At 40.8% G+C, this 16,984-nt stretch overlaps 1 protein-coding gene across 2 annotated transcripts in view; it reads right to left on the bottom strand.

Annotated features, from left to right (window-relative positions):
• LOC124594746 (ATP-binding cassette sub-family C member 4-like) overlaps window positions 1-16,984 on the bottom strand; it is a 193,379-nt gene that overhangs the window by 46,903 nt on the left and 129,492 nt on the right. For both annotated transcript variants that reach the window (XM_047133125.1, XM_047133124.1), the window contains exons 18-19: window positions 15,226-15,332; window positions 3,012-3,135 (exon numbers count right to left, since the gene is read on the bottom strand). In XM_047133125.1, the coding sequence (XP_046989081.1) occupies window positions 3,012-3,135; window positions 15,226-15,332 (231 nt within the window). The remainder of the gene's footprint in view (window positions 1-3,011; window positions 3,136-15,225; window positions 15,333-16,984) is intronic.

Here is a 16,984-nt window from a genome sequence, read left to right as displayed (position 1 = left end):
AGTCCAGACCTGGCACCCTCGGACTTCCATCTCTCTGGGCCCGCTTAAAGATTCTCTATGGGGAGGACACTTTGAAGATGACGAGAGTGTCGGTCATCCAGTGAAAACATGGCTACGCTTACGGGACAAGAGCTTTTACCAGCAGGGAACCAGGGAACACATGGTCTTCCACAACGCTGGCGTACGGCCATAGAACGTGATGGAGACTAGTGGAAAAATTGGACGTAGACAAGACATGTTGATGTATATTGTCACAAAATTCGGACTCTTAACAATAAATATGTTCTGAGAATAAAATGTGGGGAATCACTTATTGAACGACTCTCGTAGTTACGTTGCAATAAGATCCTGCAACGCCGTTCTTACGCGTTCCAGCCAAAATTAAGCCCTGCTGCAACGTTAAGTTCGTGCACGGAAAAACTCACCAGGAGTCAGGAGAAGATAACTTGTCCCTCTGAAACACATTGTTACTGCTGATTTGATTCAGATTTACGCTAGCTGTCTTGTTCCTGCACAGTTCAGACTGCAGTGGCGCGACAGGTGCTGTCACCAAAGCTAGAGTTTAGGGACAGCTCTTGTCCGGTACAGTATGCTGTCCGATACCGCCCGACCTTTCCCTGTATCTTCTACATGCACTTAGTCAGAAACTTGCGAAGATGTTCACTCAGGCATCGAAACTAAAAGTGTCTGTCGGCAGGAGACTTCGTGGCGCAGCTAGGTGCAATTCTGTTACAACTGTGCCGTGGTGTTTTCGGCGAGAGAACAACATAGCACCTCCTACAGCTCAAAGCACTCGACAGTAGCACTACAATGGCACTAATAAATCAGAACTTTTCTACAACTGCGAAATCATACCGGAAATTTCATATTTCCAAGACGATCGAGCACCAATGCACTGTTACCTGCATTTAAGAGCAACTTCAAATAGAGATCCGCTTCAGCGGTGGATCGTCCGCAACGGCATGCAGCACTGGCCAGCAAGGTCGCCTGATCTCACGGTATGCGATTCCTTGTTTTAGAGGGTGCGTGAAGATCTCCGTCTCTGTGTCTCTTCTTGCAGCAACTTCGGGTGAATGTGATGCCGCAAAGCAAGAGCAGCCAAACTCCAGACATTCTTACGGAAGTATGGGACGAGTTTGATTGTCGTCTGGATGTTTATCGCGCGTCCAGTTGAAGAAATGGTACATTTGTGAAAGGCGAATGAAAACTCTGATACGAAACATAGTTGTAAAATATACCCCAAGAGTTTACGTTTAGTCATGTAAAAGACATACCAGTGTAAAATCAGATTAATAATCCTATGCGTTACACAAAATGTACTCTAAGATTCCCTCTTCATTGAAGTAGAAGGTAATTTTATAATCTTGTGACAGGATGAACCATTCTGAAACACTCATAAAATGAAGTGTCACGTTGACTTTTGCCTTCCGAGAAATATTTTTTCGTCACCTTATGCAAGAAGTCATTGAGTGTGTCTGCGGCCATATTGGCGCTAATGATTACGCACTTATCTTGGTTGCTAAAATATTTTTCTTTATTTTTAACCTCTCATCATGCGTTTCGGATTATCCCATCATAATATCTATGGCATAAGAATACAACGAAAAACGAAATAGAGAAATATACATTACAATGAAGCAATAAAGCTGAATAACACATTTTTAATATCGAGGCACAGCATCTGGTCACTCATAATCAATTCATTACAACATCACTGCCCAAAGTGGCACAGGCAAACAATCTTTGCCATCAGGCTGCATTAGTCACAGTATCAATACGTCTATGACAACAAGCATATCTCTGACATGTCTACGATTATTACAACTGCTTGTTATTTAATCTCAGTTGTATAAAAAGATAATACAAGAGCCCTAATAAATAAGGGCATAACAGTTACACTTCAGTGCTGTTCGGATTATAGTGCAGACGTTAACTGTCGCAAAGGCTGGGTATAATCGTATAACTAACAATAATTCACAGTGCTCACACACAATTTTTATGCCACAGACCAGATGATGGGGTAACACAGAACACACAATGGGATGTAAAAAATAATACCAAAAAATTACGACGAAGGTACGTGTATAATCATCAGATACTGTTTTTATGGTTCACAAAGGTTTCGCCAAAGGTTAAGCAACATTCTGCATGATTCAGCCAGTGTGTGGTTAACAAGTGGGGTTTGATAATATACTTATAGACCACTGTATCTGGCTGCACTGATGTACGTTGTTAGCTTCTATACGAGATCGGCGTTCATTGACTCCCTTTGGTGGTATCTGTACATATTTCGTCAGTGGTCATTAAACAATTCCATTAATCAGCAATCAACCGTTGCCTCTGATCTGATACTAATCAGGCGGTAAGCAATTAGTGTTCGAAGCTAGTAGCAGTTCAAATGGCTCAAATGGCTCTAAGCACTATCGGACTTAACAGCTGAGGTCATCAGTCCCCAAGAACTTGGAACTACTTAAACCTAACTAACCGAAGGACATCACACACATCCATGCCCGAGGCAGGATTCGAACCTGCGACCGTAGCAGCAACGCGGCTCTTGACCTAGTAGGAGTGATAGCGAAGAGGAATCACCTTGTATCGGGATTAAAGGAGCAGATGATGCATTCTTACAATGTCTCGGTCCGCCACACAGTTTCAATCTGCCAGGAAGTTTAATATATAAATTGCTGTAGGTAACTACATTTGTCAATATATATTTCAATTTAATATTGCTGAATCAAACACATAAGTATTATTTATGCTGCTATGATCAAATGCGCAAGGCAATGTCATATAATGATTTATACAATGACTTATTTGGATATTATTAACACGCATGATTATAAACTGAAATTTTTTACATAGAACCACTTTGCGACATGGCTAAATAATTGGCTGTATACAGCAGAAAAACTTACTAAAGATAATTATGGTTTTACAGTACAAAAGAAAGCATGTATTTCCTAGGTATCTTATATCAATAGGAAAACTGAGTAGCATTTTATAAACCTCACCTGTTGAAAGGACGAGGAAACTGTACGTCACCACACCAACAAATGTGCTGCTCAGCAAATCCAGCCATATGCCGAGGGCTGCCGTATTCGTAATGTAAAGAAACCACGCTGACGTATGGCGATCCTGAAGAAGTTGAAAGGAATAAAATGATAAATCATTCTACAACGAGTAAGAATAGTGGTATTGAGAAATAACGGGTACTTCAGAAGTCCGATGTAAATTCCCATCTCGTAAAACTACTTACTGTCACTATTAATTGAAGATGATTTCAGTAGAAACTAACTTTAAGTAAAATAACATGGAACATTTAAACTTGGTTTATAATCTTCTTGACTATGCGACTGAGTACTGCTGTTAAACGTTCACAACATTACGAGTCAACTCCGTCCTAACGTGATACGCAGGTGTTCAAGAAACGTTGCTGATAGTGTAATTAAAAAAATAAGAAAAAAACATCAAATTGAAAATCTCTGTTTTTGTTCAAAAGTATTCTAATGGTTGGTATTAAGGGTATCAGGACATACCTTAATTATTACTGAATAGGAGCAAGAGAACCCTAAGACATCTGTAATGGTACCCCTACAGTTTTCAGTAGCATTGTACTTCCAACACTGATATTATTTCTTATGTTACTAGACTAAGTCAGAAGCTACTGAAGTAGGCTACTTGCACGTGTCTGAACGTTAGTTGTCTAATAGCAAAGTAATACATACAAATCCTATGTAGAATATATTCTTTCAATTACGTACGATGTAGGGAGTAGGTATCTAATAAAATGTATTAAGATTAATGCACATGATGATAATTAAAACTATTTTTCAGTAGTTTCAAGTGCTGTTTTCTAATAAAAATACTTCGTTTCCTCCACGTCTCCCCATTCTGCGAATACCCCCCCCCCCCCCCAATCCTTATCGCCTTACTTTAACTCAGATCCTGGGTGCACTCTTCGTACCCAACATCAAAATCAATAAGGTCATGTAATGACAGGAACCTAGCGTCACTGGAATGATGTACCACAAAGTTAAGAAGTGTGGAATAGTACTTCACGTTATTGTAATAAGGTGCATAGATTTTGTTCTCAGCAATTACAGTCTTTCTGGGCTCCAGATGTCGTCTGACCATTAGTAGACGAAAGATAAACAAATTAAAAAATGACAACACATACTAAGATGACGAAACTCATAGGATAACGATATACACACATACAGATGACTATAATATCCACCACATAAGGTATGAAAGGGCAGTGCTTTGGCGGAGCTGTCATTTGTACTCAGGTGACTCATTCCGACGTGATTATGGCCGCATGACGGAAATTAACACACTTTGAGCACGGATTGGTGGTTGGAGCTAGACTTTCCATTTCAAAATTCGTTAGGAAATTCAATATTCCGATATCCACAGTATCAAGAGTGTGCTGAGAATAGCAAATTTCAAGCATTACCTCTCACAACCGACAACGCGGTGGCCGATGACCTTCAATTAACGGCCGAGACCAACGGCGTTCGCGAAGAGTTCTCAGCACATCGCCTGCTGAGCCTCTCCTGTTCTCGTGACCATATCGCTTGGACCTAAGACGACTGGAAAACCATGACGTGGTCAGGTGAGTTCCAGTTTCAGTTGGTAGGAGCTGTTGGTAGGGACAGAACAATAGTTCCCAAACTTTCTTAGATCATCACCCCTGAGTGCAATCAGACATTAGCTAGTATCCCGGCCCTAGCACCTAACTAAATTATGGAATGAAAGACTTCTTCGAAGGCTTTTATTTTTAAAATGATGAAATATTAATGATGTGTAGATTTTGTGGGTATGTCGGCAAGGGACGGGGGGTGTTAGATTGAATGGCGAAGGAATTCATAGTGCATTGCAAGTGGTACCCACAACTTCCAGATAAGAAAGCTAACTATTCACAGTGAGAATAGACATTTGTTACAAAACATACTTTCCCTGCATTACTACTCTCCACAGCGGCACTTGCTTGACCTGGACATTGCAGGCCCATTTAAAATCAACCAAGCTGTGTGCACTGCACTTACTGTTCGCAAATCACTTGATCGCTGCACTTTATTGCTTGGAAGACTTCAGGCTGTTAATGCTTTGTGTGTCACACCACAGCCACTAATGGTAATAGTAATAATAATAATACAGCACAATAGTAGCCCGTATGTAGTTACTGCCGTGTCGTTAATTTATTTACCTGTTTCGAAGCGTGTAATGAAGCCATTTCTGGACTATTGCAGGTACTATCTACAACTCGGAGAAGACTTTTCTTGAGATATTTAGCATTTGTTTATACAAGGGGGTAATTATCCTCAGGTTGGGAAACACTGGGACAGATTGTGGCGCAGGGCCCACGAAGACATGGATCCAAGCTGTCAACAAGGCGCTGTGCAATCTTTTGGTGACTCCACGATGGTATGGACCGTCGAATGAACAGGGTCTTCTAATACAACTGAACAGATCATTCACTGGAAATGGTATGTTCGGCTACTTCATTCACAGACTTCGTTTTTGTGGATGACAATGCCGGGGCACAATTATTCGAAATTGGTTGGAAGAACACTCTTGACGATTCGAGTGAAAGACTTGGCCACCCATATCGTCCGACACGAATCCCATCGAACGTTTATGAGACATAATGGAGAGGTCAGATCTTGCACAAAATCTTGCATCGGCTACACTTTTGCAATTATGGACAGCTCATTACTTCTGCGTTAATGTTCAGTCCATGCGACGTCGAGTTGCTGCACCATTCCGATAAAAAAAAAGGTCCGACACGATCCCTCTGAGTCTGTCATCTCATTGTATTTTGTGAACAGCGTGTCAGAAGGATTAAAGTGATCAATGAACTCTGATGTACTCTGTGATGTGAGTTTCACGTGCTTAAAGCCAACTGAGGTTTCTGCGCAGTAAAACTGGACACAAACGCCGTCTTTGTGACGTTATGCTCTAAACTTTAGACAAATTAGACACTAATGCCAATGAAAGCACAACACTACTAAGACATTATCGGCGAAAACCACAAAAATATTGATGACCGTTTGCAATATCGCTTTCCCGTTATGCTTGACTTTTGGATTAACTTGCGGGATAAAGGTGCGCTGCAGGCATGTAACCATTTGTCAATACTTAGCAAGACTTTTTCACCAGTTTTTGGCCTCTGATAACAGAAATCCACTTGCTAATAAAATTTTATTCATTTACTCATTTGTGCCATAGTTTGTCATAAAAAGATTTAAAAACAGTGTGTACTGTGAATTGGCGAGTCACCGTAATATTGAAGTACCGCCCGTTTGTCAGTTGGCATCAGCAGTGGTCAGCAGCTGTGATGGGTTCCCGAGGCAGCAGAGCGGGCGAAAATGCAAAATAGTCGAGTTCAGCGCCACTGTGAGGCGATGATCGACCGTAGCTCGCAGGGAGAGCGGTCTGGTGTACAACAAGGGAGCGGCAGCGAGTTGGAGCAAGCGCCTGGGACCATAGGTAGCAGCAGCAGAAGGGCAACCCATTTTGCATGCGGCGCCGGCCCGTGGATGGTGCAGCGGACGGTCTTGTTTACGTCCTAGAGTGGTAGGTTCAGGGAGTCGGCTGCCGAGCAACGCTGGCTGCGAAGATGGGTGGAAGTTGGCTCCGGCGGCTGGTGATAAAGGCCCTGTGTGTGTGTGTGTGTGTGTGTGTGTGTGTGTGTGGAGGACGTGGTGGCCAACTGTCGCTACGGGGCTGGAAGCTAGAGGACGTGTCGAGTCAGCCAGAGAGCAAGCAAGGAAGCACAAAAAGCTGGCAACCCGACCGGACGATCATGTTAGAGAATACTGGATATACCCCTCGTAAGGCGAGAGGTGGGAACACGTAATTCACTCAGAACCAATGTCGAGCGCGTTCGTTCTAGTAGTCCAGTTGTTATGGTGTGGAAAAGCAGGCCCTAATGTTCAAGGACGTACTGTCCTCAAAACCTTTGAACTCGCTATACCTACAGGTAATTGTTAGTGTCATACTGTACTCCTTTCCCAAGAGCTTCTTCTTGGGGGTGGCCAAGCGGCTCTAGGCGCTTCAGACTGGAACCGCGAGACTGCTTCTATCGCAGGTTCGAATCCTGCCTCGGACATGGATGTGTGTGTTGTCCTTAGGTTAGTTAGGTTTAAGTAGTTGTAAGTTCTAGGGATCTGATGGCTTCAGATGTTAAGTCCCATAGTGCTCTGAGGCATTTGACCCACATAACAGGGGGTTAATTCAGAAACACACTTATTTTCTAATATTTCAACCTTAGTAACACTAAGAAAAAAGGATATTACAAACCAAAGTGGTCATAACACTTCCATAAAATTCCATTAATGTTATCACGTATTTTAAAAGTCCACACACTACTCAATTGAAGACGATGGTGCAAAATCTTCTCCACAGGTCTACTCCATACACTGAACGGATTTCCTCTACATACTTGCACACGCTGCAGCAATGCAATGTTTTAAGTATTTTAGGATCGTCAGATGTCATGTTGATTACACAGAAAAAAAACCGTGGCAGCAAGTCAGACGAACGTACAGGTCAAGTGACAATGCCTTCAGATCCTGTACAGCGGCAAGATAACAGGTGTAACAGGCAAGTGAGGCCTTTCCTATCCACTAGAGAGTAGAGAGCAGAGCACCCTTTCGCCTTTGGAACTTCCTCTACGAAAGCCGTAGCGCTTCGGTTAGTATCTAAAGCACCTGTTATCCGTTAACGTTTCGTCAGTAACATAAGGACGAATTACATAGTCTCCAATAATCCCACACCAAACATTTACGGTCTACATCCCCTAAATTTCAACCGATATTAACACACTGTGGATTCACAGTGTACCAACAATGCTCATTTCGTTAGTTCGGCTTTCTGTAAGTTGTAAAGGTTGCCTCTTTGGTGAAAAGAATTTATTAGAGAAAGAAAATACTGTAGAGACGCCACATCAGAACCAAGCGACGGTTAGCCGTGCATCGTCTGCTATGCTACTGTTTAATTTGCTGGTGACGTGGCAAGCTCTGCTTGTGGCAATTATTTGCGTGCAATTAGTGAACGACTATGGACTGACATATTCGACGGATAGTTGCTCTAGAGCTGACGTGGGAATTACAATCAACAGCTGCCAGAACACCTATTTATTCCTTTGCTTGTTGCAGTTTTGCCTCTTATCCACGGCATAGCATTTAAGTGAATTGTCGTCCTTATTTGTTGCACACTGTCCGTCAGGTTATCTTTGTGCGTGCAAGTCAGCTGCTCTTTTCGAGCTCCTCGTGCATTCTCCCCAAAGTAGTAGCACTTCATGGTTTATGAAAGCCTTTTTTAAAGCAATCTGTACTCGAGTTATGTGAACTTCCAAAAACAGAACAGAAAGCTACTCGCACATTTCCTCCGTAACCCTTTTGTGACAGGATCGCCCAGGTGCAATCTTTATTGCCTCCATGTCCTTACCTGGGTACGAAATAAACTTCTAATGTAAGACAGCAACTGGTTTGACACTCACATTGATCCTAAGTTGCAAATACTGTAATTTCTCAGAAACCACCCGTCGTATTTCCGAGAGAAAAGTGGCTGAACTTTTCGTTTTGACTTCTAACAAGGGAATGGACCAATCCGACATTTCTAAACCTATCCTGAAATTTTTCACTCAGAAAGAATACACTGAAAGAAATTCACTGTCAAAATCTTGACTGCTAAGGCGCACTGCGAATATATTTTTTTAAAAGTTAAAGTTACTCATTTTTGCCCATAAAAACCGTTTATAGCAGCAGTTTTCATAGCCCGTCCTCCCTAGAGCGAATTGGCAAACAAGCAGATGCGGACACACACACAAACGCACAAGCGCGCGCGCTGATTTCAAGCTCTTAACCATACCCAAAATGTCTCAAATTATTATTTTTTTAAAAAACTTGCAATTACTATCGATAGATAACTATTGCCGATGTAATTGTTAAACAAGTGATTAGAAGTGGAAATAATATCAAGGCAGTGTATGGTTTTACATTACAGGCGACTTTCATCAATCGGGATTTTCATTCGTTGACATTAAATATTTCACAACAATTCCTGAAGCACAGTTCTTATGATAATTTTTGAATACTGCGTATTTTCCTAACAATTAGATTAGATTAGTACTTGTTCCATAGATCTTGAATACGACGCTTCGTAATGATGTGCAACGTGTCAGGTTTATAAAAGGTGTCTATACAAGATATTACATTACACAAAATATTACATGACACTTAATATTTTTAATTTTTTTGTGGGGGTTGGGGAAATTACCCACTTACTATATCCAAAAATTAATCTAATGAGTAGAAGGAATTGTCATTAAGAAATTCTTTTAATTTCCTTTTAAATGCTACATGGCTATCTGTCAGACTTTTGATGCTATTAGGTAAGTGACCAAAGACTTTTGTGGCAGCATAATTTACCCCCTTTTGAGCCAAAGTTAGATTTAACCTTGAGTAGTGAAGATCATCCTTTCTCCTAGTGTTGTAGCCATGTACACTGCTATTACTTTTGAATTCGTTCGGATTGTTCATAACAAATTTCATAAGCGAATATATATATTGTGAGGCTACAGTGAAGATTCCTAGCTCTTTAAATAAATGTCTGCAGGATGATCTTGGATGAGCTCCAGCAATTATTCCGATTACACGCTTTTGTGCAATGAACACTCTTTTACTCATGATGAGTTACCCCAGAATATGATGCCATACGAAAGCAGAGGATGAAAATAGGCGTGGTAAGCTAATTTACTGAGATACACATCGCCAAAATTTGCAACGACCGTAATAGCATAAGTAGCTGAGCTCAAACGTTTCAGCAGATCCTCAGTGTGTTTTTTCCAGTTCAACCCCTCATCAATGCATACACCTAGAAATTTTGAATATTCTACCTTAGCTACCGATTTCTAATTGAAGTCTATATTTATTAATGGTGTCATTCCATTTACTGTGTGGAACTGTATATACTGTATTTTGTGAAAGTTTAATGAGAGCCCATTTGCAGAGAACCACTTAATGATTTTCTGAAAAACATCGTTTACAATTTCACCAGTTAATTCTTGTCTGTTGGGTGTGATAGCCATACTTGTATCATCGGCAAAAAGTACCAGCTTTGCATCTTCGTGAATACAGAATGGCAAGTCATTAATATATATTAATGAAACAGTTGCTTGTTTGTTCCCTGAAGTCGTTCCAAAAATATGAATCGTCTATTGGATGATGAAAATAAACATTTCCCTTACACTAGGCGCACATGATAAAAGAAAAATTGATAATTTCACTGACAGCACTGGAATGGAGTGAAAACGGTCGTGGCCGGTTTTCTGCATATTGTGCTGTATACCAGCATACTTGATCAAATTCGTAAAATGTGGTGATGCAGAAGAGCCTAAAGTTTAACGATATTGTTCCGCTGATCAACATGAAAAGACGAAGGGGTAATGGAAATTATGTTGCCCAACAATTTTCTGAAAAATATTTTACACTATTGATAAATTTTTTTATCGAGAGGCTAAAATCACACTGTTAATTCCCAGTGGAGTCCGAATTATATTAACAGTCTTTTCGTCGCTCTCCTAAAGACAGAGGCGTCGTTACGTCCAGGCCAGTAGTCCAACAAAAGCAATGAATTATTGTCTGCAAATGGTAAGAAGACGATTCGAATGTAACAGTGAAAACTGTTCTTTCCCTGTTTCCAGATTCTGCTACATCGATTACACTATTTCTGCAAATAAACAGACCTATTTTCTAAATTTTTGTTCGTAATTTACTTTGACGTTCCTGAAGACAGATGTAAAGCTCCGGCAACAGTGATCCACTGATACTTATCACTGGAATTGTTGTATATAAATGTGTCAAAGCATTCATCGACTGCACAAGCCACTCTGGCTTTTATCTCCTCGAAACCTTTTATTTGCACGAAACCTAAGTGATTGGGTGCATACACAGTATTTTAGGGGGGTACCAGAAAATTTTGCTTCATGTCAGTAACAAATCTCCTCCATACGCATAGTTGAGGTAAACTACTTAATTTGGCGACTTTCTTTTCTGTTTAATTAGCTGAATCTATTTAAATCGTTTGAAAAAGCCTGGAAATCAGCAATGTTCATCTCACTTGCAATTCAGAGCCCCTAGTCTCGTAGATCTTCTTTGATAACGGTTGACTGACTCTCAGGAACAGTTCTAAGTCGTGCAGATAGTTCTTCTTCTACACTTTTGTGCATATTTCATACTTTGTGTAAACCTTTCTCCCTTTTGCACAATTCATGTACAGATTTTACGAAACGAAACCGCCTTTGCACAGTGCTTATGTATAAGCGTTTTTTTCCTTCCTTTCTTTAACTAAAAAATTATAGCCTTTCCTTTCTCTCTGAAAGCTATTACTGTACACGTTTTATTTGGGTTCTGCACTTTAATTGGCACAACAGTCATCGATCGAATCGCAATTCACGGAATCGTCCAAGTTATTTACTGTTCGCTCTAATGTTTACACAATTACTAGCGAAATGTCGACATCACTGGAATGAATGCCCAAGAAATTAACTAATAAATAACACATATGTAGGTCTTTAGGAGAAGCAGACGATATCGACTGCATACTTTGTTCTTCACATCTTATCTCTGCAAGGTTGCAAGCATTAATTGTATTCCACATTACTGTGAAAAGGCAGGTGTTGTTTGCAAGCATATGCCACGAAATCATACAGAAAATTAATTAAGTCTCCATTTTTAACACTTTGCGATACTGCAAGGGGAATTGCTAATTATTATAGATGTTTAATGAGTTGCAGATTGGAGCGCATAAATTGTGAACTATAGTGTCAGAGAAACTATGAACGGAAACTGAAATTCGCTTTACAAATTATAATCACGTTGTGCCTCACACGCCATTATTATTATTACCGATGTGTTTTCAACCAAGGGTATGTGCTCAAAGTGTTGCATATGTGCTGCCTCCTACAGATACGGCAGGGGTATGGGAGCAATATCGTGTGTACAAGGTATAAAAGGGCAACGCATTGCCAGAGATGTCACTTTACTTAGATCATTCATGCGAAAAGTGTCCGACGTGATTATCGGAGTACGACGGGAATTAGCAGACTCTGAATGCGGCATAGTAGATTGAGCTAGACGCATGGGACATTCCGTTTCGGAAATCGTTAGGGAATACAGTATTCAGTGATTCACAGCGTAAAGAGTGCGCCGAGAACAAAATATATCAGGCATTATCTCTAACCACGGACAAAGCTGTGGCCCATTGTCTTCACTTAACGACCGAGAGTAGCCGTGTTTATGTACAGTTGTCACTGCTAAGAGACAATCAACACTGTGTGAAATAATTACATAAATCAATGTGGGGTGTACGACTAACGTATCCGTTTCGACAGTGCGGTGAAATTTGGCGTTAATGGGCTACTGCAGCAGACGACAGCCGCGAGTGCCTTTGCTAACAGCATGACATCGCCTGTAGCGTCTCTCCTGGACTCGAGACCATATCGATTGGGCCCTAGACGACTGAAAAACAGTGGCCTGGTCAAACGAGTCCCGATTTCAGCTGGTAAGAGGTGATGGTAGGGTTCGAGTGCGGCGTAGACGCAATGAAACCGTCGACCCGAGTTGTCGACAAGGCGCTGTGGCGGCTGGTGGTGGCGCCGTGATGGTGTGAACTGTGTTTACGTGGATTGGACTGGATCCTCCGGTCCAAGTGAACCGATTAGTAACTGGAAATGGCTATGTTCGGCTACTTGGACTTCATGTTCAACAGCGATGGAATTTTTATGGATGGCAATGCGCCATGTCACCGGGCCACAATTGATCGCGATCGATTTGAAGAACATTTTGGACAATTCGAGCGAATGACTTCGCCACCCAAATCGTCCGATGTAAATCGCATCGAGCATTTATGGAACATAATGCAGAGGCCATTTCGTGCACACAATCCTGCACCGGCAACACTTTCGCAATTATGGATGTCTACAGAGTCAGCACGCCTTAGTATTTCTGCAGGGGACTTCCAAGGACTTGTTGGGTCCATTCTCCGCCGAGATGCACCATTACGCCGGGATAAGGGAGTTCCGATATAATATTAGGAGGTATCTCAAGACTTTTGTCAGGTGTAATTTCCAGCCGCTTGGCAAGGTAATAATAATTTGGCAGATTTCAACATCTTTTTAAAATACTTGCAATGTGTCTTATTTATTTATCTTACTTTTTTTTCTTTTTCGAGTCTTTAGTCTTCTGACAGGATTACTCTCCTGTACCAACCTCTTCATTCCAGAGTAACACTTACAACGTACTTCCTCAATTATCTGCTGGATGTATTCCAGTCCCTATCTTCCTCTACAGTTTTTACCCTCTACAATTTCACCTACTACATGGAAATTATTCTGTGATGTGTTCACAGTATTCTATCATTCTAATCTATCCTCTTGTCAGTGTTTTCCGTATATTTCTTTCCCCGAAGGTTCTACGGGGAGTCTCCTCACTGAATACCTTACCAGATCACCTAATTTTCAACGTTCTTTTGTAACACCATATCTCAAATGCTTCGATTCTCTTCTGTTTCGGTTTTCCACAGCCCATGTTTCACTGCCATACAAACCTTTGCTCAAACGTACGTTCTCAACAATTTCTTCCTCAAATGAAGGTCTATGCAGGAGAGAAATTCCCTTTTTGCCAGCGCTAGTCCCTTTTCAACGTCCTCCTTGGTCCGTCCGTCATCAGCTTTTTTGCTGCCTAGGTAGCAGATTTCCTTAACTTCATCTATTTCGTGATCACCAATCCTGAAGTTAAGTTTCTTGCTGTTCTCATTTTTGCTACTTCTCATTGCTTTCGTCTTTCTTCAATTTACTCTCAGTCATTGTTCTTTACTCATTTAGCAGATCCTGTGATTTTTTCTTCAATTTCACTGAGGATAGCAAAGTCATCACCTAATCTTATGATTGATACCCTTTCAACATAAATTTTGATTCCACTTTTGATCTTTTCCATCACTGCTTCGTCGATGTATAGATTCAACAGTAGGGGCGATAGACTGCATCTTTTCCTTAGACTCCTTTTAATCCGAGCCCTTCGTTCCTGGTCTTCCACTCTTAATGTTCCCTCATGGCTCTTGTATGTATTGTATATTACCCGTCTTTCTCTATAGCTTATCCCTATTTCCCCAGGATTTTCAACATCTTACACGGTTTGACATTGTCGAACGCTTTTTCCAGGTGAACAAGTCCTATGAACGTGTGTCGATTTTTCTTTACTCTTGCTTCCACTATGAATTGCAACGTCAAAATTGCCTCTCTGTTGCCTTTACCTTTCCTAAAGCCAAACTGATCATCATCTAGCACATCCTCAATTTTATTTTCCATTCTTCTGTGTATTATTCTGGCAAGTAACTTGGATCTATGAGCTGTTAACCTGACTGTGCGATAATTCTCGCACTTGTCAGCTCTTGCAGTCTTCTGGATTGGTTGGGTGATGTGTGTCCGGAAGTCAGATGGTATAACACCTGATTCATACATTCTACACACCAGTGTGGATAGTAGTTTTGTTAATTTTAGAAATTCTGATAGAATGTTATTTATCCCTTTTGTCTTTTTTGATATTAAGTCTGTCTTAGCAGCTACAATTTTGACGTCGTATTTTTTCGGTGTATTCTTCCTATATAAAAACTTTGGTGACAGTTTGGACAAGTCGAATTGGACAGTTCCCTTGCACAATATTATAGTTAACCAAGTGAGTTGCATTCGAAAAAGCAGATTTAATATCGATATCTCTTTGTAATTGTTTACCTATATTAAGAGACTATATGTCGCTCAGTGATCAGTCTCTTGTAACAGTATTACTGTGTCTTAAATGGAGACGGAAATATGAAAGTGACGAGTTTAGTTGAATCACTTGTATATCTACTTCTTGCAGCTCTAGATAGTCTTCAATTTCTGAAATTTTTCTGGTTATTATAAGGCATGAAGTAGTTGTTTTAGTTTCGTACTCCTACAGCTACGTTTGTAACTTAGATCTGTTCTCTCGATCTGCTAGAAGTAAATGCTTCTCAAAGCATTCAGTTGCAAACACAGCAGTTTGGTAAGTGGGACAGTCGAGACCTTCGGGCTGAAACATTAGATTAGTGTATGACTCGCTTCCCTTGTTGTTGTTTCTGTTGATTCAGCCGCTTTCTGTTACCAATAACTTCTGTGTAATGAGGAAACAAGCGACGTACCTGGTGTTCATCGAATTCTTTCCGTACAATATCCTGAACTCCTGAAGATCTTATTGTGGCCAGGCCGTTGAGTGTGTCCGAAAGATGGGAGAACATGGGACTTCTACCTGAAAAATTCAAAGTCGTGTTAAATGTCCTGATATACGGCATGACAGACAAAATGGCAATACTTAGTAGTTTACTTAAGGAAATTGAAAACAAAATTGTTGTAATTTTTTTACTCGTGTGACTTTATGTAGAGCATGTAAATTAATAGAAAGAGGAGCGAGAAGAAACAAAAGTTTTTATTTAGCTTCTCCAGAAAACTAGAATAACCTACAGACAACTATCAAAATGATGGAAATGTCTCCGTACAAGTATTTTACAAAGCACTGGACCCTCAAATGAGAAGCGTACAGTTATGATTTGTGGTTAAAAAAGTAATACAAACAACTTTCTGTAGCAACTGTGAAGCACTCATTGTGCACAGCAACAGTTAGTACCATCAGTGATTTAAAAGAAAGAATTCTGCACTATTTCCTCTTAGCAAGAAGCAGCCACATGTGTTATACGACGTTCATACCGGATGGCGAACATGCCATGAGAAACACTGTGAATTTCACACACATGTTCTACAAATAATTTCTGAAAAGACCTACCGATGTGTAGTTTCTTCGTGGAAGACGGCCTTCATACCAATGACCAACTCTTATACGATCAGCACTTTATGTAAAAAAATCAAGTAGTTCACAATCTTCAAGATTGTCCTATGAACACCAACACACGATAACGTAATTTTTACTTAAAGAAGTGTGAGCTCCAAAGCTTAATATACTGTAATCAGTTGTTGTTCATTAATGTGACCCCTCATTAGACAAAAAAGTAAGATGTAATTGCGTAGTTCAAAAATGGCTCTGAGCATTATGGGACTTAACTACTGTGGTCATCAGTCCCCTAGAACTTAGAACTACTTAAACCTAACTAACCTAAGGACATCACACACATCCATGCCCGAGGCAGGATTCGAACCTGCGACCGTAGGAGTCGCGCGGTTCCGGACTGCGCGCCGAGAACCGCTAGACCACCGCGGCCGGCGATGTAATTGCGTAGGTTAATACAAAAGTTTTCTGGGTATGATGCCGCGTAATATTGTAAATAACTATCATTGGATATAATGAACATCGGCGATGGTTGCAGTCGCCACCTTTTGCGAGATGGAAACGCCAGTTTTATTTGGCGACAATTATTTTACAACATAGCGTGACACCTTAGCTACGATAAATCAAAGGCCAGGTGACGTTCAGTTTCTGCAGCTTGCTTGTATTCAAACTGCTGAACAAGTAGTTCAACATCCTGACTGAATACTGACAGCACTTGTGTGGTAAGAATTTCAGCATTATTTCTTAGCTTCTCCTAACAGGCGATTTCTCTCATTTGCTTTTAGTATTACTTTACTGCTGCTTTTAGTCGTGTAAAGGATCGAGTAAACTGTCACTGTGCTTCGCTACTATTGTTACGTCTACATACATACTCCGCAATCCACCATACGGTGCGTGGCGGAGGGTACCTCGTACCACAACTAGCAACTTCTCTCCCTGTTCCACCCCCAAACAGAACGAGGGAAAAATGATTGCCTATATGCCTCTGTACGAGCCCTGATCTCTCTTATCTTATCTTTGTGGTCTTTCCGCGAAATGTAAGTTGGCGACAGTGAAATTGTACTGCAGTCAGCCTCAAATGCTGGTTCTCTAAATTTCCTCAGTAGCAATTCATGAAAAGA

This window comes from Schistocerca americana, chromosome 2, assembly GCF_021461395.2.
Source record: "Schistocerca americana isolate TAMUIC-IGC-003095 chromosome 2, iqSchAmer2.1, whole genome shotgun sequence".
NCBI lineage: Eukaryota > Metazoa > Arthropoda > Insecta > Orthoptera > Acrididae > Schistocerca > Schistocerca americana.
This window is presented reverse-complemented; position numbering and strand designations above follow the sequence as displayed.